At 39.3% G+C, this 27,862-nt stretch overlaps 1 protein-coding gene across 1 annotated transcript in view; it reads left to right on the top strand.

Moving 5' to 3' along the window:
* LOC144684384 (lissencephaly-1 homolog) overlaps positions 1–27,862 on the top strand; it is a 98,861-nt gene that overhangs the window by 19,129 nt on the left and 51,870 nt on the right. Inside the window, exon 2 of the mRNA XM_078548093.1 lies at positions 3,467–3,699. Within this exon, the coding sequence (XP_078404219.1) occupies positions 3,668–3,699 (32 nt within the window). The 5' untranslated portion in view covers positions 3,467–3,667. The remainder of the gene's footprint in view (positions 1–3,466; positions 3,700–27,862) is intronic.

The raw sequence follows: 27,862 nt of genomic DNA, 5'->3' as shown, positions 1-27,862 counted from the left end.
TCGTTCACTGAAGGACATAAGTGAACCTGTTGCATTTTTCCAATGATGTACATCTTTGGAATTGTTTTCATTTGATTTTTAGGAAAGTTTTCTCTGAAACTTAGACAAACAGAAATGCATCTCATTTTCAAAAGGGAAAGATTTTAGTTTGTCGCCACAAAGGAAGAATGTGTTCCATGTGACGTCTACTTCATCAATTATTGACAGTCTCGATGCCTTTTAGTAGACTAAAACAAAAGAAGAGAATCTGCTCATCCATTGATTTCAGAGCGAATTGCAAATATGTAGACTCTAAAGGGTTTTATTCAGGTTGAATCTAAAATTTGTGCTGTTGTAATTTTAGTGAGTACTGTGTAGTTCATCACTCTGCGTTTCTCCTTATTTGTTAATTGCAGACACATTAAATTTGATACACTATGTGAAAACTTTTATTGTAGAGCAGCACTCAGATCCACTAATCACGGATATGGATTATAAATCCCCTGTTGTATTTGGTACAGGATGAATTTCAATCTCAACCAGATTGTTTTGGATCACGTATGTTATACAACATGGGAGGTGGCAATTATCATATACCACAAACCAACTGATTCAAGAGCAACATGTTTGAGAAGTGTCATTGGTTCCCAATGTCTATTTTTAGTCACAAGGACCAAGAAAGAGAATAGAAAGGGTAATAACATAAGAAATAGGAGCAAGGGTAGGCCATATGACCCCTCCAGTCTCCTCTGCCATTCAATAAGGTCATGGTTGAACTTGTACATCAACTCCACTTTCCTGCCCCTATCTCCATAATCCTTCATTTTATTTCATTCCCTGAAATCTGTTTATCTTCATTTTGAATATGCTCAATGACTAAATACCCTAGCCCTCTGAAGCTGAGAATTCCAAGGATCCATAACCACCTGAGTGAAGAAATTTCTCCTCATCACAGTTCCAAATGATAATCACCTTACCCTGACTGACCTCTAGCCCTAGACTCTCTAGCTGTGGAAGCAGCCTCTCAGCATCTTAAATAAAACATGTTTTCAAGATAAACAGAAACAAATGCAAAATGAATACCTTTTTTGAATACTGTTGGTATGCCAGCAGTGCACTGATGCACGAAAGGAGTTGAATTAGAGCTCCACAAATTTTTATCATGTTTTCCCATGGAGTTGCAAAATTCCACATTTTACTGTTGATTTAAAATACAAAATAAGCATAGCGCTATGAACAAAAAAATTCAAGCTTTGGTTATTTTACTTTTGGCCAGAGTTTATTGCTACACATCTAATTTCTTTGTGCATTGTGTCACCTGATTTTCCATTTAAATTGAGATTGCACAGACAGATTAAATATGGTCTATTTATATATTTTTTGATCTGCCCTTCTGATCAATCAGTATTCTGTACCTCAGTACATAAATGGCATTACAAATATTACAAGTCAGAAGTTGTTTTGTTAACTGTATTTTTCTGTTGTCTGCTTCTGTTCTGTAAATGATACTGGCAAAGGCAATTCAAGTTGCTATAAAAAAAATGTAAACTGTCATAACAAGGTCTGTATGCTCTGATCACTATCAGATAATTGGCTCTGCAGTTGCAGGTTCGTTGAATAACTGTTTTCTGGAAATACAATTTTATTTCCTCAATCATTTTATTGAAGATGTGGAGAGTAGATTCTTCCTAAACACAATTTTAGTCACGTTTAAAGCTAATGCAGGTCTGAGATTTTTAAGGCAAAACTTGCATAGCATTTACAGCTCCGAAGCAAGCTATTTCACACCACATACCAGCCTTATCCCATTCTAATTATCCTATCTCACGCTACAAACATATCCTTTTTTTATTATTTTCTCTCTCGTGTTGCTACCCTTTAACTATTTATGTTTATCTACTCAATGATGGTGAGCTTCACGTTGTCACTACTCTCTGGGTAAAGAGTTTCTCCTGAATTTATTATTGATTGTCTTATATTTAAGACTTCTCACTTTGGACTCTATTACTACTTGCACCTCGTACTTGTACTGTAGTCATCTGCCTATGTTCAATTGTGTATTAACCGCCCTCTGAACATGAGCTCGTCACCCCATTCCCCTTCCTCCGCATTTGCTGCCCCATCTGATATGACTTCTTTGCCTACCTTCTATGCTTTGAATGTCTTAAGATTTGGTTCCCCTTGGGCAGGCTCACATTGCTTTTTCCAATCTGGGTATCTTGCTTAACACAGTGGGTCACATGGGTGACAAATTATCATCTTGCTGAAATCTGTTTGCTTTTGTCTTCATTTAGCTGATATTGAGAAATTCTTAGTGATTTAAACATGCGCCTAAACTCATCCTGCCGTGTCCTCCAATATTTATCTTTTTCTCCTGTCAGTCTAATACATCACATACAGCCTTCAACTTGCATCATCCTTTTGGAATTTATTGTCAAAATCGTTTACCTTATTGGGCTCCCCATTCCAGCTACAGAAAGAACTTCTGAGTAGCTATCTCTGATTCTGTTTTTGATCCAGCTCTGCCTCAAACATATTTCGCTTCTTGCTCTGTGGCCTCCTTCCCCCTCCCCAGGGAGCGCTCTGAAAAGCTGTTTTATGCGTGAAAAGCTATATCAACGAAAATCGAATTATATTTTGTCACTGTCACTACTGAAGCATACCTGTGCATGTAACATCAGTATTACTGAATCCTTTTTGGTCCAGTTCCAACTTTTTAATATGAAGCGGAGACTGAGATTGGTGTTCAGCTATTGTGAGAACGGCAACTTGAAATTACTAGATATTTTGTTGGTTCTGCTTCCTACATTTTCAATAAGAAAGGAAAACCTTACACTTAGCAGTGTGCTATGTTTTAATGTGATATGTTTTAAGTGATGGAAGAACTTTATTTTATTGCTAAGTGTTTAAATGTTGCTTTTACTATAGTAGAGCTATAGTAAAAGCTTTTACTATAGTAGAGCCTGATTAACTACCTACAGAATATCATCGTTTTGCAGACAAGTAAATTGGATTGAAATGATCTGCATGTTCCAGCTGGTATGATTAGAGATAATTTAACCAATATTGCAATTGTATTATTAATCTACTGATTCATGTGCCCCCACCCCCGACAATCAAGAAAAAGTCATAAGGACTCAAAACGTTAACTCTGTCTTCCTCTCCACAGATGATATCAGACCTGCTGAGTTTTTCCAGCAATTTTTGTTTTTGTTCAGATTTTCAGCATCCGCAGAATTTTGCTTTTATATAAGAAAAAGTACTTAATTGATTTCATTCGTGCACCCAAAAGCAACAGCAAGGATGCTGCAGTTTATATGTAAAGGTCATCACAAACTTATGACCACTGGTAAACGTCATTCTCAGATTGCAACAGTTTTCTTTTATGGTTCTATGCTTATATCTTGGGCAAGTGTTTTGAAGATAATTGATGTTTCACGTGTATAGTACATGCTTATTCTGACTTTCTTTCTAATTTAATTTGCAGGTGAAATGAATATTGGTTGCTGAATGTTACAGAGTCCCCTTTTTGGTTCTTGGATTTGGCTTCTGCAAAGGTGTTTTGTGTTGGCGTAGGGCCACTGTGTGGCAGTACTCATACTAAATTAGGAGTTTGCAAGGAATTTGGATCTCCTGTGGAGGAGGCAGCAGCTGCTGTACAAATCAGACTTGATTTCACACAATCAAAATGGTGTTGTCACAGAGACAAAGAGATGAACTGTAAGTACTCCAGGAAATGTATTATAGTGTGTGTTTAGACTATATTGCTGATTGAATTTGTGCCTTATTGTCTGTCACCTATTTAATGTACATTTTAAAAATAAAATTGGCTTCTTCAGTTTCTAGCTTCAGTTATCCTAATTCTAAAAGACATGAAGTGTCACCAAAATATTCTAAAAAGTTGTGTCTATTTTTCTTGTTCAGAAAGGTTGGTGAGCTTTACAAGAGGTAATTAAAATCAACATTAAAGTCTAATAAATTGAGTTGTGGAGCTTTAAATGCACTTATACATGTGCATATATTTGTAATAAACTATTCCTTGTCAAATGTGAAATTGTTTCGTGTTACTAAACTCTAATTCTGTTTGGAGGGATTTGATTTGAATTTTTCTTGCATAAAAGCCTTTAATTCACATTCCATAATTTGGGGTTTATATGTACACAAAGCAATTTTTAATCAGCTGGAGTAAATTGAGCACCTTGTTGGCTGTGCAACAAATAGTTGCTCTCTCAACAATTTTATGCAGTCACGATTTATGACTAAATATTTATCACTACATTGGGATATTCAATTCCTTCGTAAGTTTGCTGAATCCAGTGTTGATTCGAGAATAAAGACTGCATACAATACTTGTCTTGTCACATAATCATCACTTTGTATGGGTTCATGTTTTAAATTTCAATAACCTTGGTTTCCAAGTTGTATGTTGAAGTTTAAAAATTGACTTTGTTGGATAGCTGAAATACTAACCGTTTTACGACGTATTTATCCTTAATTGTGTCACTATTAAAGATGCACGGTGACACTGCAGCTGTGCAGAGAACCCTTGAGCTGTAGCAGTATAGTGATGTAGTTAATGTTCTACTTTTAAACTTTCTTTGACAATGAAGCGCTACATTCACTTTTTAATGTCCACTTGAATGTAAAGTAACAATTTCAATTAGTATTGGTTTGTTTAAGAAAATTCTTTAGTTTCTTGGGAAAAGGTGCAAGAGAATCTTGATCTGTCATTTTGGAGATATCTAAAGTGCTGTCACCTTAAGTGCAGGTGGGTATGAGTTTCAGAAAAGAGCACAGCTGTTGCCACACCGATCTGCAAACAACCAAGAATAATTTCCTTGCTAGTTGCTGCTTGGATCGGTAGAATGGGAAAGCGGAAAATTTTTTTAGAAGGCATGAAACTTGTAAATGTTGATGTTTAGAGAGACTTGGATGTGCTCATACAAGGAGCACATGTGTAGGTACAGTACAGTAAGCAATTAGCAAGACAAATGGCATGCTTTCCTTTATTGCAAGGGGATTGGAGTACAGGAATAAAGAAGTTTTGCTACAATTGTACTAGGTGCAGTTTGACCTCCATATTCAAGGAAGGATATACATTGCATTGGATGCAGCACAGTGAAGGTTCACTAGATTGGTCCCTGGGGTGAGAGCTTTATCGTTTGATGAGAGGCTGAATATATTTGGGCTTCTATTCTCAAGTTCAGAAGAATGAGAGGCGATCTCATTGAAGCATGCAGGATTCTGAAGGATCTTGACAGGGTAAACTCTGAGAATCTAGACAAGGAATTTGGAACATGGAGACATCATTTCAGGGTTCTGCGGTTGATTATTTAGGACTGAGATGAAAAATGTTTTCATTCAAAGGGTTGTGAATCTTTGGAATTGTGTACCCCAGAGGGTTGTGGTTGCTTAATATATTTAATGGAATAGACATATTTGTAGGTGTCTCAGGGAATCAAGGGATATGGGGAGTGGGCAGGAAAGTGGAGTTGAAGCCAAAGATCAATCATGAGCTAATTGAATGCTGGAACAGGCTTGACAGACTGTGTGGCCTACTTCTGCTGCTACCTCTTGTGTGGATGCTAAATTGCATTTCCAAATTTATCTACTTCAAGATAACAGCTGTACATATGAATTGCCATATATCTTGGATTATAAAGGGGAAAAAAAGTGCATGATGTAGTTTCAGCCTTTCACATGACCTGTTCTTATTTCATTGAAACCAAAAGCCAGGCATTTGTTGAGTGCAAATCAAGCCAATAGTAGTTCCAAAGTGGGGGATTGAAAGCAGATTGCTATCTGTGGGAGAAGGTGCTAATATGAGGGAACACGAGAGAAAATGCCATTAGCAATTATCCTTAAAATCACATTGATTTGTGGCTTATGGATCAACTTTATAACAGTAGAACTGGGTGATTTAATTTGACATTTCCAGATATTGACTTTATGCAACAAGCCCTTTCTAATATAGTTTCAAAATTAGGAAGGGACCTTTTGCCTCTAATTATATTTTAGATTCCAATGTCAACATAATGTTAAACAAAGGAGCTGACTGAACTCTTAATACTTCTTTTCAAAATGAATACTCTTGAAATAATATTTTCGCTCTGCAATATGGTTTTTTTAAGACTACCATTGTAATTCTTTTTGTTACATAACAAATAAACTAAATCAACAAATCAAGGGACAAAGTAAAAGGCAGCCCCTTAAAGAGAAACTGTAAAAAAAAAAGACAAAATGCAAAGGAAACTTAGCAACATTAAATCAAAATGTGAATAAAGGGGCCAATAAAACACCCTAATCCCCAAGGTGCCCACCAAGCACGGAAGGCCGCGACAGTGCTGGCGGACACCACGTGTACTCCTCCAGGGACACCTGGCCGCGAACATAGCTGCGGAAGAGGGGCATAACAGAGAATAAGGACTTCTGAATATTCTCCTTCCTCCTCTTCTGAGCATATAGGTGACTGATCATTGGGTATGCTTCAACAGGTGCCTTTCACTCTTTAGAATCTGCCAAATGGTTGTTAATATCAGAGCATTGATGGTGAAAGTTTGACTGTTTAGGGAGGAGAAAGCCTGGATCTGTTCTCTTCACATTTAAAGTGAATTTTACAGTAAGTGTTTTTGGAATAAAATCAAAATCAAGTGTGCTGGCCAATCTTTCCCTTTCTATTTAAGGAACAGAGGCCAATTCCACAAAGCTCACTGCCACCTGGCTAAGGTCAGCCCCTTTTCAGTCTATGATTTGGTAACAGGCTGTCTTTACCAGTAGACATCTGAGAACTTTTGAGTTCACTGAGAAGCTATTAATTCACAAATTTAGGTGAATATCTGAAGTATAGTTATAAATCCGTGATGTTGAATCATTTCTTCAATATGTTCGGAAGACCACATTTTAGATGTCACATACAGTTTGTCATCGGTGTATTTGAGAGCAGTGGAATAAATTTGAAACCAGCAAGGCAAGAATGATAAATCTGTTGTATGAAGTATATGCAAAAGCTTTTTTCATGAAACTGAACCTGAAGTTTAGGACTTGACTGAATTCACAATTAATACACGAATAAAACAAATTTCCTGTGAAATGATTGGCTTATGGAATAAGCTGCCAACTCGTGCAGCAAACAACCTTTTGTTCAAAAAGATATTTTGGAAATTTTGTAGAAAGAATCAAAAGCTTAATAAACTTTGGGGGCCTGTTAATGATCAATGAGGTTAAATTGCTAGGTAGCAGCTACCATAGGACAAATCCATTCGGATAACTTAGCTTAATGGGCTATTCGGTGGCATTGTTGCAAATCATGGTCACAGTTGGTGTTAATGCTTGAGTTTTTGGAGGAAAAAGCTGAGATTTTCATTTCCTTAAATTCATAGTTCTTTCAGCTGCCTTCTGCTTCCTTTGCTTCCTATCAAAGCTCCGAACCCTTCAATCACTCTTGCTTCAACCTCGTCCACTTTTTTTTCCACCATATCCAAGTTCATCACTTGAGACCTTAGATGTACTCCACATCCAACTCCTAATTATTCAATTAGCTTTCCTTGCCCCACTGTTTGCTCACGTTGGAAATGTTCCCTCTGCTCAGACAATGCCACCTCTCCTGTATTAATAGCCTCCTTCAAACCAACCTCTTTGACCAAGCTTTAGCCAGCTATCCTAATTTATTGTGTTTTGGATCAGTTAGCTCATGAGGTACTTCTGTCCTCAGAAGTACCTCATAAGCTTCTGAAATTCCTATCGAACAATAAAGCATTTTGGGACATTCTGAGGTCAGGAAAGATGCTATATAAATGCCAGTCTTTCTTTGCTCCGGTGAAACGCATTTTGATGTTTACGTATGTTAACGGTGGTATGTAAGTTGAGTTGTTACTTCAGTTGCAGTCTTGTAGAAATAATATATTATCTGGAGGTTTAAATTATTTTATTGATTCTAATTTGTACTGCTGTTTAAATTGTTTTTTATTTAAGCATCAGAAATTGTGCTATGTGGTTCTCGAGAGGATGCTAGTGTTCATCATCGCCTCCAATATGCCAATTCGGCCATCGGCTGACCCAAGGAAAAGAGTGCTTGAATACCAGGAACTCAAACTCAAGACTGTGGTCATGATTTGTCAGGCAGCAGTGATCCCCATGCTGCTATATGCTTTGGAGGCTTGGACAACCAACAATAGGCATCTTAAAGTACTGGAGAAGTATCACCAGCAGTGCCTTTGCAAGATCCTCCAAATCCAGTGGGAAGAAAGGTGGCCCAACAACACTATCCTCTCCCAAGCCAATTTGCCCAGCATTAAGGTGCTAATCACGCAAAACCAGTTCTGCTGGACCAGACATGTCATTCACATGCCTGAACCAGACTCCTGAAGCAACAGTTCTACTCTGAGTCTAGTCACGGCAGAAGACTTCCAGGAGGACGGTGAACACGTTTTAGGGACGTCCTCAGCATCCCCAAAGAGGTCAAACATGCCCATCGACTCATGGGAGATCCTGGCTTATGACCGACCAAAATGGAGAAGGCCCATTTGGGGAGGCACTGAACACATCGAGAGACTTCATCGAGAATATGCAGGGACGAAGTCGAAGCATCAGAAGAGGTACACAAACCTCCAAGCAACCTATTTACCCAACTCTTCGAGCACCACCTGCCCCATATGTGGCAGAGTCTGTAGATTGCACATTGGTGGCCTTATCAGCCATTTCAGAACCCATTGAACTGGAGTGGAAGTAAGTCACCCTCGCTCCTGAGGGACTGCCGAAGAACATGTGTTTACAGTGGTAGTGTCATTTGAGAATTTTATTATATTGCACTTAAACCATCAATAGTGTAGAAGTCATTTCATCTAACAAGTGTTCCAAAGACTAATTTTTATGTTCTTAATTCTGAGTTTCTTAGTTCAAATAATATGCAGTTTTAAGTATCAACTTTGCTTAGTTCACAAAGAATATATATATAATACAAGAAGACAATAACAGAATAGGATAGAGAGATGGGATGAATTCAGAGTATTTTGCGCAGTTAAAATTTGTTTTTCTCTGGCTTTAGAATTCACCCTCAGAATTTATTGCAATCTAGTATTTCATTAAGCTACTTCTATGTTAACACTTCTGTAATATAAAGAGACTGTCAAATTCCTTTGTTTTCAACATTCAGCTGGTTTACTATAATTGAACTGCTGAATTGCAGGCAGATTTATTTGGTAAAACCTGAAATTTTCACATTTTCTGTCTGATACATATGTCATTACATTAACAATAATTGAATGGAAAGATAGCTCAGTAATTAACATACACTAGACAAAAACCTCTGCAGTAGTCAGTTGGCAATTAAATTAAAGAAAACTGGTACTAAACATTATCAAAGCCTTGTAGCTTTCATTGCATCTCTGAATAAAATTGAGGTCAATAACCCACTTTACCATTGGAAAACTTAATCCCTTACATCATTTATTTAACACTGCAAAATAATTAAGTAAAAGCGCTCCTCAAAATGCTTAAAAGGATTCTGAGCAGTATGATGCACCACCTTGATGGGAAATGCCAAGCCAGAAGATATTCTCTTCTGATTAAAGGATTTTGAGAAATTGCTATTTTTTTAATTTTAATGCCAAATCTATGGATTGGATATGATCAGTGCAGTGACTTCTTTGCCTTGCTTCGCCTTTTTTGGGCTTCCAAACTATGACGATGTCTGAGGTTTCTAAAAAAGCAATCAAGCTAGTAGGTTCTGTATCTTAAATAATGTCATATTGTGTACCGACTCTTGTTGGGTAAGTTACTTCATTTCATTTCTTGATAAAACGGAGGCCTCTTGGGACACTCAACTGAGTGAAGAAGCGCAACCAACTTATAGGCTGCCAGTATTTCTTGGAAGTTGTTCTGTAGAATGTCTATGCTAGTAGCCAATCCAGTTTAGATTGAGAAATAAATCATGTGCAGAATTTTGGATATGCACTGTCATTTATAAGCTTTTTTTTTCCTAATAGTAGCTGAACACTTTTGGGATTCTTTTAAAATGTGTGCAAATTGCCACTAAATTGTTAGCTTGTTACGAAGCTCGTCTAAGTTATTAGAAACCATGTGCTATTTATCTGGCTACATTCACTGATGTTGAATGAAGCTATAAAGTTGGCTCAAGTCTTCAAAAGCATATTCGTGAACAACTGTCTCATTTTTACTGCATGCCTACTGCATTTGCTGCTCCCAATGCGGCCTCCTGTACACTGGAGAGACCAAACAAAGACTAGGTGACCACTTTGCAGAACACCTTCGGTCTGTCCGCAAGCATGACCCAGACCTCCCTGTCACTTGCCATTTCAAAACACCACCCTGCTCTCATGCCCACAAGTCTGTCCTTGGCCTGCTGCAATGTTCCAGTGAAGCTCAACGCAAACTGGAGGAACACCACCTCATCTTTCGACTAAGCAGTTTACAGCCTTCCGGACTTAATATTGAGTTCAACAATTTCAGATCATGAACTCTCTCCTTCATCCCCACCCCCTTTCCGATCCCCCTTTTCCAATAATTTATAATTTTAAAAAATTTTTTTTTTTTCTTTTCCCACCTGTTTTTAAATTTTTGATTGTTTTATCTCCACCTTTTAGCCCATTTTGATTCCTTCTCCCCGCCCCACCCCCAGTAGGGCCATCTGTCACTTGCTTGTCCTGCTTGCTACCCTTAATGTACCCATTAGCACATTCCTTAGATAATATCACTACTGTCAACACCCCTTTGTCCTTTTGTCTATGACATCTTTGGCAGTCTCTTCTTTGCCTCCATCTATCACTGGCCCACTATCCAGCTCTACCTGTCCCATCCCCTCTACCACCTTATATTTCACCTCATTTCTCTATTTCCTTAGTCCTGATGAACAGTCATACGGACTCGAAACGTCAACTGTATTCCTCTCCGCAGACGCTGTCAGACCTGCTGAGTTTTTCCAGCTATTTTTGTTTTTGTTTCAGATTTCCAGCATCCGCAGTATTTTGCTTTTGTCTAATTTTTACATTGGATTGTTTTTGGACACGTGAATTTAAGCATCCCATTATATTATTTTGTTGTACAAATGTGGAACAAATTTGTCTGTGTTTGCAAGCTGTATAGCTTTGTTTTCTGTGGTTCTGTTTATTGGCTCTAACTTATCCATTTCCAAAAAATTAGGTTGGATCACATGATGTGGTTTTTATGAATGCTCACTGGAGAAAAAGGGATATTAAAGCATAAATGTTCCTCCTAGCAAATTTAATCCTTTAATATTCTCGTCAGCATTTTATAATCCAGGCATGATTGTTTTATTTAAATTCAGATAAAACTAAAATTTTAATGTATAAACAATTTGACATATTTTTTAGTCTTAATATTCATCATACACCTAAGGCTGTTTGTAGGTTTGGAATGTAGAAACATGGATGTCAGGTGTCATTGATGTTGTTTGTTCCAATTTGTGATGCCTCAACTCTTTCCAATATATTTATCTCTTACAAAAACAGAATTACCTGGAAAAACTCAGCAGGTCTGGCAGCATCGGTGGAGAAGCTTTTAGCTTTTTTGTTTTTAGCTATTTATCTCTTAAAGTGCTAACAACTTGAAGAAATTTGAGCTTCTCCAAGTGATACATTTAAGTTTTCAGCTTAGTGGCTGTGATGCAGTGGCAAACACTAAAACAGTAGCGATTGATAGTACTCTATTATGAAGTTTTGAAGCTAGCATTAACTCTCTATACAACTAACACTGCAAATGTATCTAAACACATTGTTCTTCCCACTCCCAATTAACTATTCTTAATTTTGACGGTACACTGTAACCTCTCTAGTCTGGAATGCTTGGGACCACGGCATTTCTGGATTTTAGAATTTTCTGGATTTCAGAATAATGTTAGAATGCCTTTTCACAAGTGTGTGAATTGGGTATAGATATGTCATTGTTTTATGACTTAGGTACATAACATTATAAAGCAGTAATAAAAAAATTTATTTATCCAAATACTGTATTGTCCATATTTCCAAAGTACTGCGCTCTTTAATGTTAGAAAACACATTTATGAGCGAGCGCTGAGGGGGCCCGGTATACTTGTGTGCTGACTTGGCACAGTCACAAGCCAGCAAGTGTAACTCTGACTTAGTGTGGGAATAATTGGGAGGTCATGCAGCAAAGTTGGAGAGATGACTAGTACGTTCAAACTTTACTGTGTTTCTGCTCCTATCTGCTTGTTATACAGGCTTCATACCCTGGATTTGTGACAGAGTCATGTGCATTGCTAGCTAGATCAAAAGGTGGGGATAGAGGGGGGCTGATTTGTGTGTGCATGTGCAGATGGGCTTGGGGGTTGGCAGAGGAACTGATCAATGTGTGTATCAGGGCACATGGCCTGATTACCATGGGCAGGTGGAGGGCCTGATTACAGTGTGGGAAACATATCTCTGCACATCCTCAAAAAAACTCCTTGCAACATATCTCTTCGACTGCATCCTCTTCCATCTCCCCTCCCCCGCTTGGATATGTTACAGACACTTGTACTTGACAAAGGCCATTCAAGAAGTGCCTGGCAAAGCTCCGGTGATGCCAGTAATAACCATTAGGGCTATAACTCTGCAGTGCCACAAGAGGCCAGCCCTGAAATTGCATATGCACTCAAAAAATATATAAATTCCAGACAACTGGTGTTTCTGGATTTCGGAATTCTGATTTGAGAGGTTACGGTGATCTTGTTTTATTTCTAACCAAAATGTGTTATTCCAGACTTTAAGGTAGTTTTGTGCTCAATTTTCAGTTTTTAAACGTGCCTTCATCTGCCTTTGCACCCCTATAGTGAAGCAGTACCCACGTTGTAGAAATTGGTACTTAGAAGACAAGTTCCAGTGGTCAAATTTTTTTTTTTAGCCAATTGAATCAGTATTTTACTAATTGATGTATAGAAAATACATTGGGGTGTTGTGTTAGGGCAGGAATATGACTATAATCAGTATGCCTTGGTAGTGTGGCTGCAAAATCTAGGTATCTTGAACTGGTGGTATTAGATGCACTCATTTTTCTTGCTTGTGGGTCTAATGGAAGTCCTTGCCCGCATTAAATCCTGCCATGATTCTTTTGCCAACTTGATTCTTAGCTAATTAGGAGAATGGGATGAGCTTTTACCTGCTGCAAGTTGTAACACACCTTTCAAAAAAAAAATCATTTGTAACTGCCGAGAAAATTGGCTCTTTTTACCAATCTCAAGCTAGAATGTTTTGATGTATCAGAAAATGTGAAAATTCCATTTGTTCAAGAAATAATATTTGTGATTGATTTCTTCCAATTAAAATGAAGGAATATAAACTTCACAGGACGATTTGATATTGCTGTGGAGTCTTCTGCATTTTCAACAATTTGTCAAGTTCTTAAAGATGTAAACAACCCCACACCATTATAATTTATATTTCTTAATTTTTATGACAGACTTGTATCAATCTGTTGCTTTTCACCAGTGAGCTTACTGTTTACATTCTGGTATTTTAATCTCCCATCATATTAAAAGTAGATTTTATGGGAAAAGATCCAACACTGTTTAGCTCTTTCCATTTGACCCCTGCCCTTGAGAAGCCCAAGTGCAAATATTGGTATAGGCTGCATTTTAACTTTGGCCTTCACGTTAAAACTCTTATTACTGCTACTGGATGCCCTAGAGTTTGTTATATGTATAGGTTTGGATAGCCTGCTAGATATCCTTCAAATGGTACACTAGATATCAGAAGCTTATTGAAAAAGTGTACTGCTGTTGAAAATTTTTTTGAAAGAAGGATCAAAATAAGTGGGAAGTGGAGTGCTCATTTCAGATACGTATGCTAAATCTTAATGCTTGAGATTGATTATATTAAGGTGTAAGACGATGTGGGGAGGGAGGGGGAAGGAGAAATGGATGGTGCAGTGTTTTGCAACTTCTGGGTGAGAATATGGCTGCAAGATGACCAAGTGGTAAATAAATGCTCTGTGGCGATTCCAAACAGTTTTGTAGGGGTTATGAATTTACACTACAATAATGCCTTTTATTCAGAACAGTTGAAAGATTTAGGTCAAGGGTGTGAGAAGTTGAAAATTAGTATGCTCATGCAGAGGGTCCTGTGCCCTGGTTGAGGCATCTCTGCTATTCGTGTGACCATATTTTGCCTAACCTCATTGGCACTGTTTTCCTTAGGTGAGCACCCCTGCATTGGGCTTTTTTTTTCTCGCTTCATGAAAGTTAGTGGGAAACGTCAGTACAAGTACAAAGCACATGTTGCCGCTTTCTGTTTAGAAAAAAGTCAGTCTACAGAACATATTAATCCTTTTAAAGCAAATGTATGTCCTTGTGTAACATTTTTGCCATTAGAGAATTAGTTCTGATTCACCTGGTTTGTTTTTTTTAAAATCAGAACAAGCGCACTGGAATGAATTTCGTTTTTGTTCTGTGCCTGAAATATTTACAGCTTGTCAGTTCACCAGAGTAGTATTTTCAACAAACGTAATGAATAATAGGTTGTCCAATTCTTTGAAATATACCTGTATTTACCTGCTCTAAGAAACTCTGATGTACAGTATAAAGGAAATTCTATTCTTCCATCCAGTGTCCTCTGAAATATTCAGAAACGAGTTTTTTTTTCAAATTCGCCTCCTCTTTCAGTACTACAGAACAAGCAGTAGTTTCGCTTAATTTCATCATCCCAGTGGGAGTTTTGTTAGCCGCCACTGAGTAACGGCTGCTGAAAAGCTTTGATTGTGAATGTGAAATGCAATAATTAAAATGCAATTACTGGAGTTGCTGTGGTTTTGCAGACAGTTGTAGGTTGGAGCTCGTTGACAACGAGGATCTGAACTTGCGCTGTTTTGGGAGATGATGTAATGCCACAAGGAGTAACATACTTCCTTTTAGTCACGCTGTACGATGACAATAGCTGCTCTTGTTTTATGGGTCTTCAACAGTCTGCTGAAAGGCTGCCATTTCTTAAAGCTGTGGCAGATTTTTATTCTGGCAGACCGAAGGCTGAATACTGTGGAATGTGTGTTTGTGCATAAAGGATGAGGGCCCATAACGGGCTGAAATTGCAATGCATCAAGAAACCTCAATTTTTCTTCCTGTTTGGACTTCTTAATTCAATGTACCATTGTTCTTTCATACTTCACAGAATAGTTATTTGCCTTTTGGAGATTGTTTACTTTTTGGAGATGTTCATAAATTGTTTTGCCTTAATTTTAAGTTGGTTATTTAAAAATCTTTCATTGTGTGTTTGTGTGATGATCAGTACGATGCAAGCAAGAACAAAAGACTTGCATGCGTTTAGCAGACCGCTTTTCACAATAACCAGACAACTCGAAGTACTTTTTGAAGTATGTTCACTGTTGCAATGTAAGAAACACGGCAGCTAATTTGCGGTCAGCAAGCTCCCAAAAACAGCAATATGATAATGACCAGATAATCTGTTTTTGTGATGTTGATTGAGGGATAAATAGTGCACCAGGGATAACTCCTCCGTTCTTATTTGAAATGGTGCCATGGGATCTTTTACATTCACCTGAGCAGGCAGATGGAAGACAGCTCCCTCAATACTGCACTGGCATGTCAGCCTTGGTTTTTGTACTAAGCCCTGGAGTTAACCTTGAATCCGGAGCCTGGTAATTCAGAGGCGAGTGTGCTACCAACTGAGCCACAGTTGACACTTAAGATGGAGTGAGATTCCTATAGTCACCCTAATAGGGAGAGGAGAGGGGAAAGTTCAGCAAGAGACGGTGTTTCCGCAAGGGAAAAGTAAATTTGTGGACAAGTATGGATTGTCCTTTTGGACAAGACAGAGGCCCTCTGGATTAAAGCTACTGTGTTTATGAAAAGGAATGGTCTAAAAGGAAAACAGTTACTAAAGCATGGGTCAGTACAGTACAGAACCAGCACAAAATACCAGTTTAAATAAATTCTGAATACACAACGAAACACACTGAACAGGTTGTATATCTCTTGCTGTAAATTTAAATTATGCCAAGTGCTATCTTCAGCTTCAGTAACAGGCTTCAACCTATGTTAGGTTTAAAAATTAAATAGTGTTTGTCCTCAATTACTTAACCACACAGCACTTGTTCAGAATTTACTCTGGTGTTGAAGGAGCCCAGCAAATGTTTCCAGGCACCCTAAGCCAGCTATGACCATCAGCTTAGTTTACAAATATGCAAGGAAATCTCTGGCCTCTTATGTTGATTCAATGCTCAGCTTGTATTAGGTAGCTTTTCTGTGGTACTGTATGGATTGTACCACTAAATATATAGCTTGTGTACTTTGAAATAAGCGTATCTCAACAATTGGGTGTATCAGTTAATTACCTGACTACATAAATTATTTTCAGATGTAAATCTTTGCCCTTTCATTTTATTCAGAAAGGGGAAAGAAGTGTCAATGCTTGAACTTGGAATATTTCCTGTACATAGTATGTTGTTTATTGTGCCATTAACTAATATGCTTTACTTGTGCCTGTATGACAATGGTGTGTTTTTGTACATCAAAATTACATTATTTTGCATTGTTTCTGTTCCATTTGAGGGTTTAACCATTAGCACAATGTAATTTACCTTCTGAAATTAAAAAGGGGAAAGGGAAAGCCTATCAGTTCTGAAATTTCAGTGTGTCTGAGCACAATTTATTCCAGATGAGTGTGTTTAAGGTTTTTTGATGGTGCTTTTTATCTTTGCTGTCCTTCCCTCCCTCTGAGCATCAGAACCTTGTCATTGTGATATTTGGTTTCCCCTATATCTGCAAACTAAATTTGAATTTGCAGCTTGAAATAGTATATCTTACCATTATATTTAAGGTTTTCAGGCAGATAAGCTGGAAGTCCTAAATGGTTCTGGGGAATGGTGGGATCTGTACAAGCCGGACGGTCTACACCTGAATAAGATAAGGATGAATGTCCTTGCAGGGAGATTTGCTTGTGTTGTTGGGGTGGGTTTAAACTAGATTGGCAGGAGGGTGGGAACCTGAGGGCTGATTCAGATCGGACAAATTCAGAGCATGGAATGGGAGACAGAAAAATAGCAAGTGACTCTGAAAGACAGAACAAGCAAAGATTAAAATGTTTGCAGCACAGAACTTTCACAATAACTGGACAGCTCATGCACTTTTTGAAGTATAGTCATTGTTGCAATGTAGGAAACGCAGCTAATTTGCAATCAGCAAACTCCCTCAAACAGCAATATGATCATGACCCGAATCTCTCTTTGTGGCAATGTTAAAAGGTATTTATTTAAATGCAAGGAGTATAGCGTACAAAGCCGATGAGCTGAGGGCACACATTGATACGTGGCAGCATGATATCATTGCTATAATGGAAACTTGGCTTAAAGAGGGGCAAAAATGGCAGCTCAAAATCCCTGGATATAGGGTTTCAGGAAGGATAGAGAGGGGGCTAAAAAAGGTTAGGGGGGTGTAGCATTGAGCTCAAAAATAAGGTGGCAGCCACGCTACTAGGAGTGTACAAAAGACCCCCAAATAGTGAGAGGGAGATAGGAGAGCAAATATGTAGGCAAATTTCTGAGTGCAAAAACAATAGGGCAATAATAGTTGGGGACTTCAACTACCCTAACATCAACTGGGATACGAACAGTGTAATAGGCACAGAGAGCGCAAAATTCTTGAACTGCATTCAAGAGAACTTTTTCAACCAGCACGTAACAAGCCCAACAAAAGGAGGAGTGCAAGTCTAGATTTAGTCTTGAGAATGAAGCTGGGCAAGTGAATGAAGTAGCAGTGAGTGAGCCTTTTGGAGATAGTGACCATAATACAGTTAGATTTGGCGTAATTATGGAAAAGGATAAAGATAGAACAGGAGTAAGAGTTCTAAATTGGGAGAAGACAAATGTTACGAAGCCGAGAGGTGATCTGACGAGAGATGACTGGTTACAGGTAATTGAAAGGAAATCAGTGGGAGACCAGTGGGAGGCATTCAAAAATGAGATTCTACAGGCAAAGTCTAGGCATGTCCCCACAAAAAAAAAGGCAGTACTGCCAGATCTAGAGCTCACTGGTTACCTAGAAGCATACAATGTAAGATAAAGTAGAAAAAGAAAGCTTATGACGGCCACAAAAGACTTAATATTGTAGAAAACCTAGAGGAGTATAGAAAGTACAGGGGTAAAGTAAAGGAGGTAATTAAGAAAGCAAAGCGAGGATATGAAAAAATATTGGCAGGTGAAATCAAAGGAAACCCAAAGACCTTTTACCTGTAAGGCAAGAGCATAACTAAGGAAAAGGTGGGGCCTATCAGAGATGTACATGGTAACTTGTGCGCTGATGCTGAAGATGTGGGTAGGGTTCTCAATGAGTACTTTGCCTCCATAAAGGAGAGGGATGATGTAGCTATGCTAGTTAAAGAGTGTGAAATATTAGGTACAATAAGCATAGTGAGAGAGGATGTAAAAAAGGGACTGGCATCCTTGAAGGTGGATAAATTGCCATGGCTGGATGGATTGTATCCCAGGCTGTTGATGGAAGCCAGGGAGGAAATAGTGGATGCTCTGAGGATCATTTTGCAATCCTCACTCGATGCAGGCTAGGTATCAGAGGATTGGAGGTCTACGAACATTGTACCATTGTTTAAAAAGGGTGCGAGGGATAGGCCAAATAATTAGGCTGTTCAGCCTGACTTCAGTGGCGGGAAATCATTAGAATCAATTCTTGAGACAAGATAAACCGTCACTTAGAAAGGAACAGATTAATCAGGGATGGTTTTGTTAGGGGAAGTTCATGCATTACAAATTTAATTGAATCTTTTGAAGTAATGAGGATTGATGAGGGTAGTGCAGTGGATGTTGTCTGCATGGATTTTAGTGAGGCATTTGACACAGTCCCACATAGCAGACTGGTCAGGAAAGTAAAAGCCCATGGGATACAGGGGAATGTGACAAGTTGGATCCAAAATTGGCTCGGTGACAGGAAGCAAAGGGTAATGGTTGGATGTTTTTGAGAATGGAAGACAGTTTCCAGTGGTGTTCCACAGTGTTGGGTCCCTTACTGTTTGTTGTCTATATTAATGATTTGGAGTTGTGGGTGGCATGATTGGGAAATTTGCTGATGACACAAAAATTGGCTGTGTGGTTAATAGTGAAAAAGATAGCTGTTGTTTCCAGAATTATATCAATGGTTTGGTTGAGTGGGCAGGAAAGTGGCAGATGGAATTCAATCCACAGATGTGAGGTAATGCATTTGGTGAGGGCAAACAAAGCTAGGGAATGCACAATAAAGGGGAAGATATTGGAAGGGTTGAGCAAGTGAGAGACCTTGGAGTGCATGTCAGCAGGTCCCTGAAGGTAGCAGGACAGGTGGATAAAGTGGTTAAGAGCATATGGAATGCTTTCTTTTATTGGACAAGGTGTAGAATACAAAAGCAGGAATATAATGATGGAACTGTATAAAAGGTTGGCTAGGTTACATTTGGAATTTGGTGTACAGTTCTGGTTGCTACATGACAGGAAGGGCATACTGCTCTGGAGTGAGTACAGAGGAGACTTAGAAGAATGTTGCCAGGGCCTGAAAATTGCAGCTATGAGGAAAGATTGGAACTGAGGAGGCTGATGGGTGACCTGATTTGAGGCGTACAAGTTTGAGGGGTCTCGATAGAGTAGACAGGGATGCCTTGTTTCCCCTAGTGGAGAGGTCAGTTACCAGGGGGCACAGATTTAAGGTGATTGGTAGAAGGATTAGAGGGGACGTGAGGAAAAACTTGTTCACCCAGAGGGTGGTGGGTGTTGAGAATTCACTGCCTAGTGATGGAGGCAGAAACCCTCGATTTAAAAGGTACTTGGATCTGCACCTAAAAGTGCTGCAACCTGCAAGGCTACGGGCTAGGTGCTGGGAGGTGGGATTAGAACAGGCAGCTAGTTTTTTCATTCTTTTTCGGCTGCGCAGGCACGATGGTCTGAGTGGCCTCTTTCTGTAGCATAATTTCTCTGTGGTTCTATGGTTGAATTCAACCAAATCTCCCACAAGATTCACGATCTTTCTCTGTCTGATGCGTCTGCAAAGTAGATTCACAGATTACAGTGGATTTTAAATTTGGCAAAAGAGATTAGCAATTAGTGAAATAAAAACAGAAAATTCTAAAAATATTCAGGAAGTGGGGTAGCATCTGTGGAAAGTGAAACACATCATTACCAGTTGATGACCTTTTGTTAGAACTGTTGCTATTGCATTTGGCAATATAATTTCAGTAAGAAAAGGGGTGGAGAGCAGAAAAGTGAGTGTGTGAAACCTGATTGGCTTACGTCCGGGATACTGAGGTAGTTGCTTTTACTCGAAGCAGACACTGGTTCGCAGTTCAGTAAGATTAGTGTCACTTATTGTACTTGTTATGTGGTTTTCTGATTTATAAATGCAGATTGATGGAGACAAGATATTTTGACGGAGACTAGCTGTTGGATGTTTAGCATGAGTGAAGGGTTTTTTCCTCAACAGCACAAAGACTTCAAATTGGAATTTGACACATTATGCTGATATATTGTGTTTTTTTTTCTTTTCTCACTCTTACCTACCCCCAGCAACATAATCCGCAAAGTGTACTCAGCAGCTTCCAGATTTCCTCGACTAGGGTAGATTTCCACTATTCTTGGTAGAGCAATGAGAAGTCAATTCAGCCTTAATGTGGTTATATAAGAATTATGGTAGACGGTAAAGACGCTTTTGCTGACATATTTATTGAAACTGAACTTTCTCGGAGTGGCAATCAGTGTTGGATTGCCATTCCACTCCTAGTTTGTTACTTGATTTTTTTTTCTCAGCCTGTCTCACCCAACCTTTCAACTCAGGCCAGGCGAGATCCAATTAGCGCAGCGCGTCCCCGGGCCCTAATGTTGAAGGGCAGCTCTGTCGAAGAGAAAGAGGCCACATCTTTTTTACGGCACCAGCTGCTGTAAACCAGCTAAGTTAAAGGCCCATTGACAGGCCAGGGAAAAGTTAAGTGTATAGAGTAAGTGAGTAGGATTTGGGAGGTGGTGGGGGAAGGAGGTTGGGAGAGGGCTGGGGGCTCAGTGGCGGGGGGTGTCAGTCAGGCCTGGCTTGGGAGGTGTGGGAATCCTGTGGTTTGGGTAATTCCTGTTGGGGTGTGTAGTCCTTTTGGGGTGGGGGTTAGGGGTGTCCCATGTGAGGAATAGCTGAGGCTTTGAGGGGAGACCCATGAGGGGTCAGCGTGGGTCTGCACAATAGCTACCTGGAGCTTAGAAGACGTTTTAATTCTTGAAACTTTTTCTGGGGTAACTATTGATGTAACCCAGACAGAACCCCCTGAAGTTTATGATTTAAATCTCATTTTTGGATGGTTCCCAGTGCTGGGCAATAGTCCTGGGGAAGTTGCACCTGAGCAGTTGCTGTGCAAACCTTAGCTGTTAACTTCAGAAGTGGGTTCCCCAGCGCATCTTTGGGGCACCCTCGACCCCCCCCACCAAAGACAACACCGTGGAGCTTGCAAGTTATGACCATTTCTCTCTAATCCCAGCTTTTGCACATCTTCCAGCAAAAAGGGCACTCTGCACTCTTGGGAATCACAATCTAAGACGAATAAGCTTGAAAGTGTTTCTCCTTTGCAAGATGACAAACCACCTCTGAGCTATTTAGTGACTCAGCACGTTATTAGCTGTTGTCACAAATTCTGCTATCCGTTGAGTTTGATTTTTCCATACACTATCCACTAGTGCGTATTGATGTCATTTATTTTATAAAATCTTTGGAATGCATAGTTAATTAACTTGAAACCATATCCAAATATATGTTTGAAAATTTGTATTGCTGATTAATGTTTAAACATTTTTTAACAGTCAAATAGCATAATAGTTATATTTTGAAGTGTGAACTACATTTGCTATTAATTTTGCAACAATGTCTTGGTTTCTGTAGAAAATGCAGAATTTGTTCCATGAATATTAACTCCTTTTAGGCTTTAATTCTGATATTTTACCCTCTTGCTTAAAGCTATCACCTGCCTGCAATGTTGTCGTTCCACGAATTTGGTCCTTGAACCATTAAAGGGCTCTTTATCCTTTTTAAAATGTAATTTCTTCATCCTCGTTAAGATTTGCGCAAACCAATCATCAACTTCAAGTATGAGCTCCTTGCTCATAAGCTTCTGCCAGCTCTGCTCTAGATGGCTAATGCGTAGTCTTTGCAAGCATCTGGATGATTACTTGTGTTCAGATTTTCCCCTAGCAAAGAGTTTTGTAATCTATAAATAGTTTGATCTTGATCCCTAAATATGAAAGATGCAGAATCTCAAAGTATTTTCTTTTGGGTAAATTAGTAAGTATTAAGTGTTTCAATCCCAAACTATAGGTCAAGAATCTGCGATTTATGGCAGTGCAAGAGCTTTTTGCAAAATTAAATGCTGATTTAGTTTCTGCATATCCAGGGAGATAATTTAAGGAACGTTGAAAACATAAGTGAAAAGGTCAACTCAGATGTTGAAAGAAACTCTGCTGATAGTGCTCTAGTTGGTAGTTTTAACTTTTGGGGGGTGTTTTGATTCCTGCTGCCCCCACGAGCACTGTTGCTTCTGAATGAAGTTCCACTTATATTCAGCCATCACAAGTTTTATGTCCTGTTTTGAGCTAGCTTGCAGGGCTGCTGCATTTTGTGAATTCTGGTAATGTGGAAAAATTCCCCATGGTCAATGATCAGAGGCCTGGGAGCATGTATGTTTAGGTGACTCATGCAGATTATGGATAAGGCCGGTACATAATTTTTAATATTGTGGTGTTCTATGGTGTCTTTCGATCACTTTTTTTTGTTCTAGTAAATATTTTTTGCCATACGAATTTATCCTTGTGGAATGATCATGGGTTTTTTACCAGTGAAATCTACTCTGCTGATTTTGGACCAACTCTCTATGGCTGTTAACATGTAAGTGTACATACAAATAGTCTGTTCTGTTCTCACACGTTCCCCTGCCCCATCAGCATTTAGCATTACAATGCAGCCAGATTCATTATCTATATTCAGACAAAACTTTTCAATGCCTCATTAAGCAGAGGTTAGGAGAAAGAATCTCAAAATCTGGAATAATGCTCCTGTTTAGTCTTTTGAATAGAGTAACTGAAATGCGAACAAGTACCTATCTGTTTTGTTGACTAAGGAACAGTGCCAGAAGTTCTTCAGGAGTGGCTGGGTGGGGGCAGGTTCTGTGGACAAAACAAGGGAATGGGATTAATCAGCTTTTTAAAAGAGTCGGCACTGGAACAATGGGACAAATTGCTTAACTTCTGTGCTGGATGATTCTATGAAAATACTGAATACAGTATTTATGTTCACTTTGAAACCAGGTGATTCTTTTAAAAATATTGAGAGCTCTCTCAAGATGCTGATTCTCGCTGGGGTGCATTTTTGAGGCCAGATGTAAACTGAAATAGATTTAGATTACGGGAAGCCATTACAGTTGACTCTGATTCTGTTCTTGCCTGACATCGGCACAGAAGCACTTTCAGGAAGCGGGGTAATGGGACTTTAATCGGTAATGGGACTTTAATCAGTACTGGGAGTCTTGGCTGGTTTCAACCTCTCCCCAGACATTCTCTCCTTCCATAACTCAGAGCAACTAATGACACAATCAACAACCACACCTCCAAACTCCTGTGTTTTATAGCTCAGTGTTGCACCAGGTTGTGTCTACCTTCTGCACAATGAAGGAAGCTTAATTAATCCCATTTTTTCATATAAGCAGTAACTTTTCAACATGACTGGTTTTTGACGGATACAAATACTATGTTCTTTGTTGACCGATAAAACAACTTTCTGCCACAAATGTTGAGCAGAAAATGTTCATTTACATGTTTAGCTATAAGATGTTAGGATCCCTGTAGAGACTGTTATTGTTTGAAGTGAAATTCAAACTGCCAGTGATGACATGAGAGAACTGTGCCACAAGATTTCACATTTTAAACTGAACAAACTTTACTGAATATGAAAAAATTAAACCAAAGCAAGCACACTAACTTGGCACAATAGTTTGTAAAGACTTGGAATCCAATCCCTGTTCTACTTTTTAATTTCACCCAAGAGTCCTCTTATATTAAAGTTTCTTTAGAGTTCATTCACTTCTCCTTCTGGGACCAAACCAAGGTATGCCATAACGCTTCGGAATTCACTTTGTGCTCCCCTTCATATTCCAACTGTTTTGCAAGATATGAGATTTCATGGGGATCCTTGCATTAGCTATTGGCAATCTTGAGCTCAAACTTGAGCCTCATTGCCGCCTTAGATTCCTAATGACCTCTCTGCTCCTTGTCCTGACTTTGGACAGCCACAGACTACTTTTTCTAGTTTGCTCCCACAGCTCCTGTACAGCTGGTCCTGGTGTCACAGCAGTTTTACAGCTCCTGGCAGATTCAAACCTCTGCCTTCTCCAAGCTCCAACCAAGCTGACTACTGACCAACTGTAATGGGGTTAACGGCCCTTTTCCCAGGCTTGCTGGTTCCGCCAAGGAGACCCCCTTGTTTACAAGTTGGTTTTAGTTTTTTTTCATCTGGGAACTGCATGAATAATTTAAATCTTTTACTGAGATAACTGAGGCATCCTGACTCTACCAAGAGGTTCCGAGAGAATCATCCATTGTTTAAGGTGTTCTTCCAACTCTGACCGTGAAAAATAAATGCAGGCTCACCTTTGAACTAATTAACCCTAGTTAATTTGTACTCACTTTAGAAGTTTACCAGTTTCTCAATCAGGTTTTCCATTTTCAGCTTTTAAAAGTCCAATTCCTAAATGAAAAGTTATATTTTTAAAATACATGACTTATGAAATCAAATATTTGCAACAGGTGTCTATAAATTTTACAGTTTGTGTAATGCATAACCAAGGGAAGGAGAGTGAGCTGTATCATTAACCTTGTCTTGGTGTTGAAAAAAATCCATTTGCAATGTATGAGGCTGCTTTGAATAATGACTTTCAGGTTTTGGACAAAAAATCAATTAAGGGATCTACTTTCACTGTTTTAAACCATACAATCGTCATTCAGGCTGCAGTGCAGCAGTAACAATATCCTATCATGATTGACCATAATTGTACCTCTGTTACTATCTTCTGATTTTTAATTCTGAGTTTGAAGTACAGATCATTGAATGGGGGAAATATGATGTCCATAACAACATTTAGTAAAACTGAGCATTGATTGGCTCTAGGTGATAGTGTCGTAATTGTAAGCACTCAACACATCAGCTGCTTTGTTGTTGTGGAATGATGCCACACCCATTGCTGGAAGAAAGTTGCAGTGTTCAGCGGAATTGCTGACTAACTTGCAAATGTGCTTTGCATTAGAAAGTGAAGAGGAAAAAAGCAGCATCCTCTGCATCACTGAAGAGCTTGCAAGCCCTAATGAGAAAGAAATTGGGAAATATTGGCTAGACTGTTGAATGGCTTAATTTGCTCAGACCTTGAGAGACTGTTAAAAATATAAACATTTACATTTGGGATAAAAACAGAAAATGCTGGAAAAACTCAGGTCTAGCAACATCTGTAGAGAGAGTTTTTGTTTGGAAAAATATACTTTAATCATAAAATATATGAAAGAACATTACAAAACCTTTCTAAATGGCCATCACAAAGTGCAATCATATTCAACTTTTACACATGGATCACGAGAGAAACAGTTAACGTTTAGAGTCTGTATGACTTCTTCAGAGCTTGAGTAGAAATGTGATGTGATGGATTTTATACAGTTTGAGGCGGTGGAGCAAGATGCAAGGTCAGGGATAGGTGACAGCTAAGGAGAGATTGACAAATGTACCATGGAAACAAGACAAAAGGAGTGTTAATGGTAGTGGTAAAGAGTAAAGAAGGTGCTGATGGTGGCATAAAGGTAAGATAGCAGAAGGTGTTAAGAGCAGAATGAGGGATCAGTGCTCTGAAAGCACAATATAAAACAAGTGACGGATGGCCCTGTGGGAGGGGGAGGGGGTTTGGTGGGGAAAGGATTTTAAAAATGAACAAATAAATAAAAGAATGAAATGAAAAAACAAAATAAATAAATAAAAATAGGATTAAAAAGGGTCAAGATGGAGGCGAGAGTTCATGGTCTAAAGTTGCTGAACTCAATGTTAAGCCCAGAAGGCTGTAAAGTGCCTAGTCAGAAGATGAGGTGCTGTTCCTCCAGATTGCATTGGGCTTCACTGGAACATTGCATTAGTCCAAAGACAGACATGTGGGCATGAGAGCAAGATGGTGTGTTGAAAAGGCAAGTGACAGGAAGACCTGGGTCATGCTTGTGGACTGAGCAAAGGTGTTTTGCAAAGCGATCACCCAGTCTGTTTAGTCTCCCCATTGTAGAGGAGATCGCATTGAGAGCAGCGAATACAGTAGACCAATTTGAAGGAGGTGCAAGTGAAGCGCTGCTTCACCTGAAAAGTGTGTTTGGGGCCTTGGACGGTGAGAAGGGAGGACGTAAAGGGGCAGGTGTTGCACCTTCTGCAATGCCATAGGAAGGGGATGATGCGTTGGGAGTGATGGAGGAATGGACCAGGGTGTGACAGAGGGAACGGTCCCTATGGAATGCCAACTTGGGGTGAGGGGAAGATGTATTTGGTGGTGGCATCATGTTGGAAATGGCAGAGGATGATCCTTTGAATGCGGAGGCTGGTGGGGTGAAAAGTGGGGACAAGGGGGACCCCATCATGGTTCTGGGAGGGAGGGGAAGGGGTGAGGGCAGAGGTGCGGGTGATGGGCCGGACACAGTTGAGGGCCCTGTCAACCATAGTGGCGGGGGTCCATCGGTTAAGGAAAAAGGAAGACATGTCAGAAGTGCCATTTTGGAAGATGGTGGAGAAACTGAGAGAATGGGATGGAGTACTTAGAGGAAGCAGGGTGTGAGAAGCTGTAGTCAAGGTAGTTTGGGCGGGCTTGTAATGAATATTGGTCAACTGTATCACTAGAAATAGAGACAGATCAAGGAAGGGAAGAGAAGTGTTGGAGAAGGACCATGTGAAGGTGAGAGGGGTGGAAATTGGAAGCAACATCGCTGAATTTTTCCAGGTCCAGACGAGAGCATGAAGTAGCACCGATATGGTCATCCATGTACTGAAAGAAGAGTTACGGGAGGGGGCCTGAGCCAGACTGGAATTGGGAGCAAACTTACAAAATTGTCACATGAAAGGAGCATACTGTTCTGCAGTAAAAAGAGGGGAGGGGCAATACCAACCTGTACAGACCAGGAAGGATGTTGAGGAAAAATCTGCATCAGAATATCAGTGGGAGCCTCTACCAGGCTACTCATTTCCCTAAGGTTTGGGGAGAGAAAATTGGCATGGATTTCTACTCCTGATTGCTGTCTAACAACCCCGCAATGCAACTTGAATGTGTGTACCCCTGGTGGACAAAGTCAGGTTCTGTTGTGATGCTCCTTCTGCAGTTATCTATCTTATTTTGCTCACTTCTCACACACTGGTTATTTAGCTGAGTTACCAGAAGGCAGCCTTGGTCCTGTGAAACTGTCTCAACAAGGAATGTTTACCTTCCAAAGTGGGAGTAAAATTGGCCCAAGGCACAGAGCGAGAATCTATAATGTAACCTGATTGGCTCCAGCTCTTGTATAAGTATTGTTGTTGACAACTGAAATTGACTTCATTTTCTGCAAGGTGATGCTATATATTTTCAGCATAGGTGAATATTGTTTTAAACTGCTTTTGAAGTGTTATCCCATTTCTTTTCAGTATGGAGCGTTAACTTGGAAATGAAACAGCTCTAGTATGAACAACCTTTTTTCAAGTGATTTGACTTTTTTTTGACAAGTTGTCGCTTTTGAATCTAATTCACGCTTGTACCTGAAAATACAGGATAACTGAGATTCCATTTGTAACTTAAAATTATTTTCTAGGCTCTCAAATTAGCACTAGATAACATTTGAATTCAATAAAATTTGTTGC

Source organism: Cetorhinus maximus, chromosome 9 (assembly GCF_964194155.1).
Source record: "Cetorhinus maximus chromosome 9, sCetMax3.hap1.1, whole genome shotgun sequence".
NCBI classification, from domain to species: domain Eukaryota; kingdom Metazoa; phylum Chordata; class Chondrichthyes; order Lamniformes; family Cetorhinidae; genus Cetorhinus; species Cetorhinus maximus.
The sequence above is the reverse complement of the archived record's forward strand: the minus strand, read 5'-3'. Positions and strand labels throughout refer to the sequence as shown.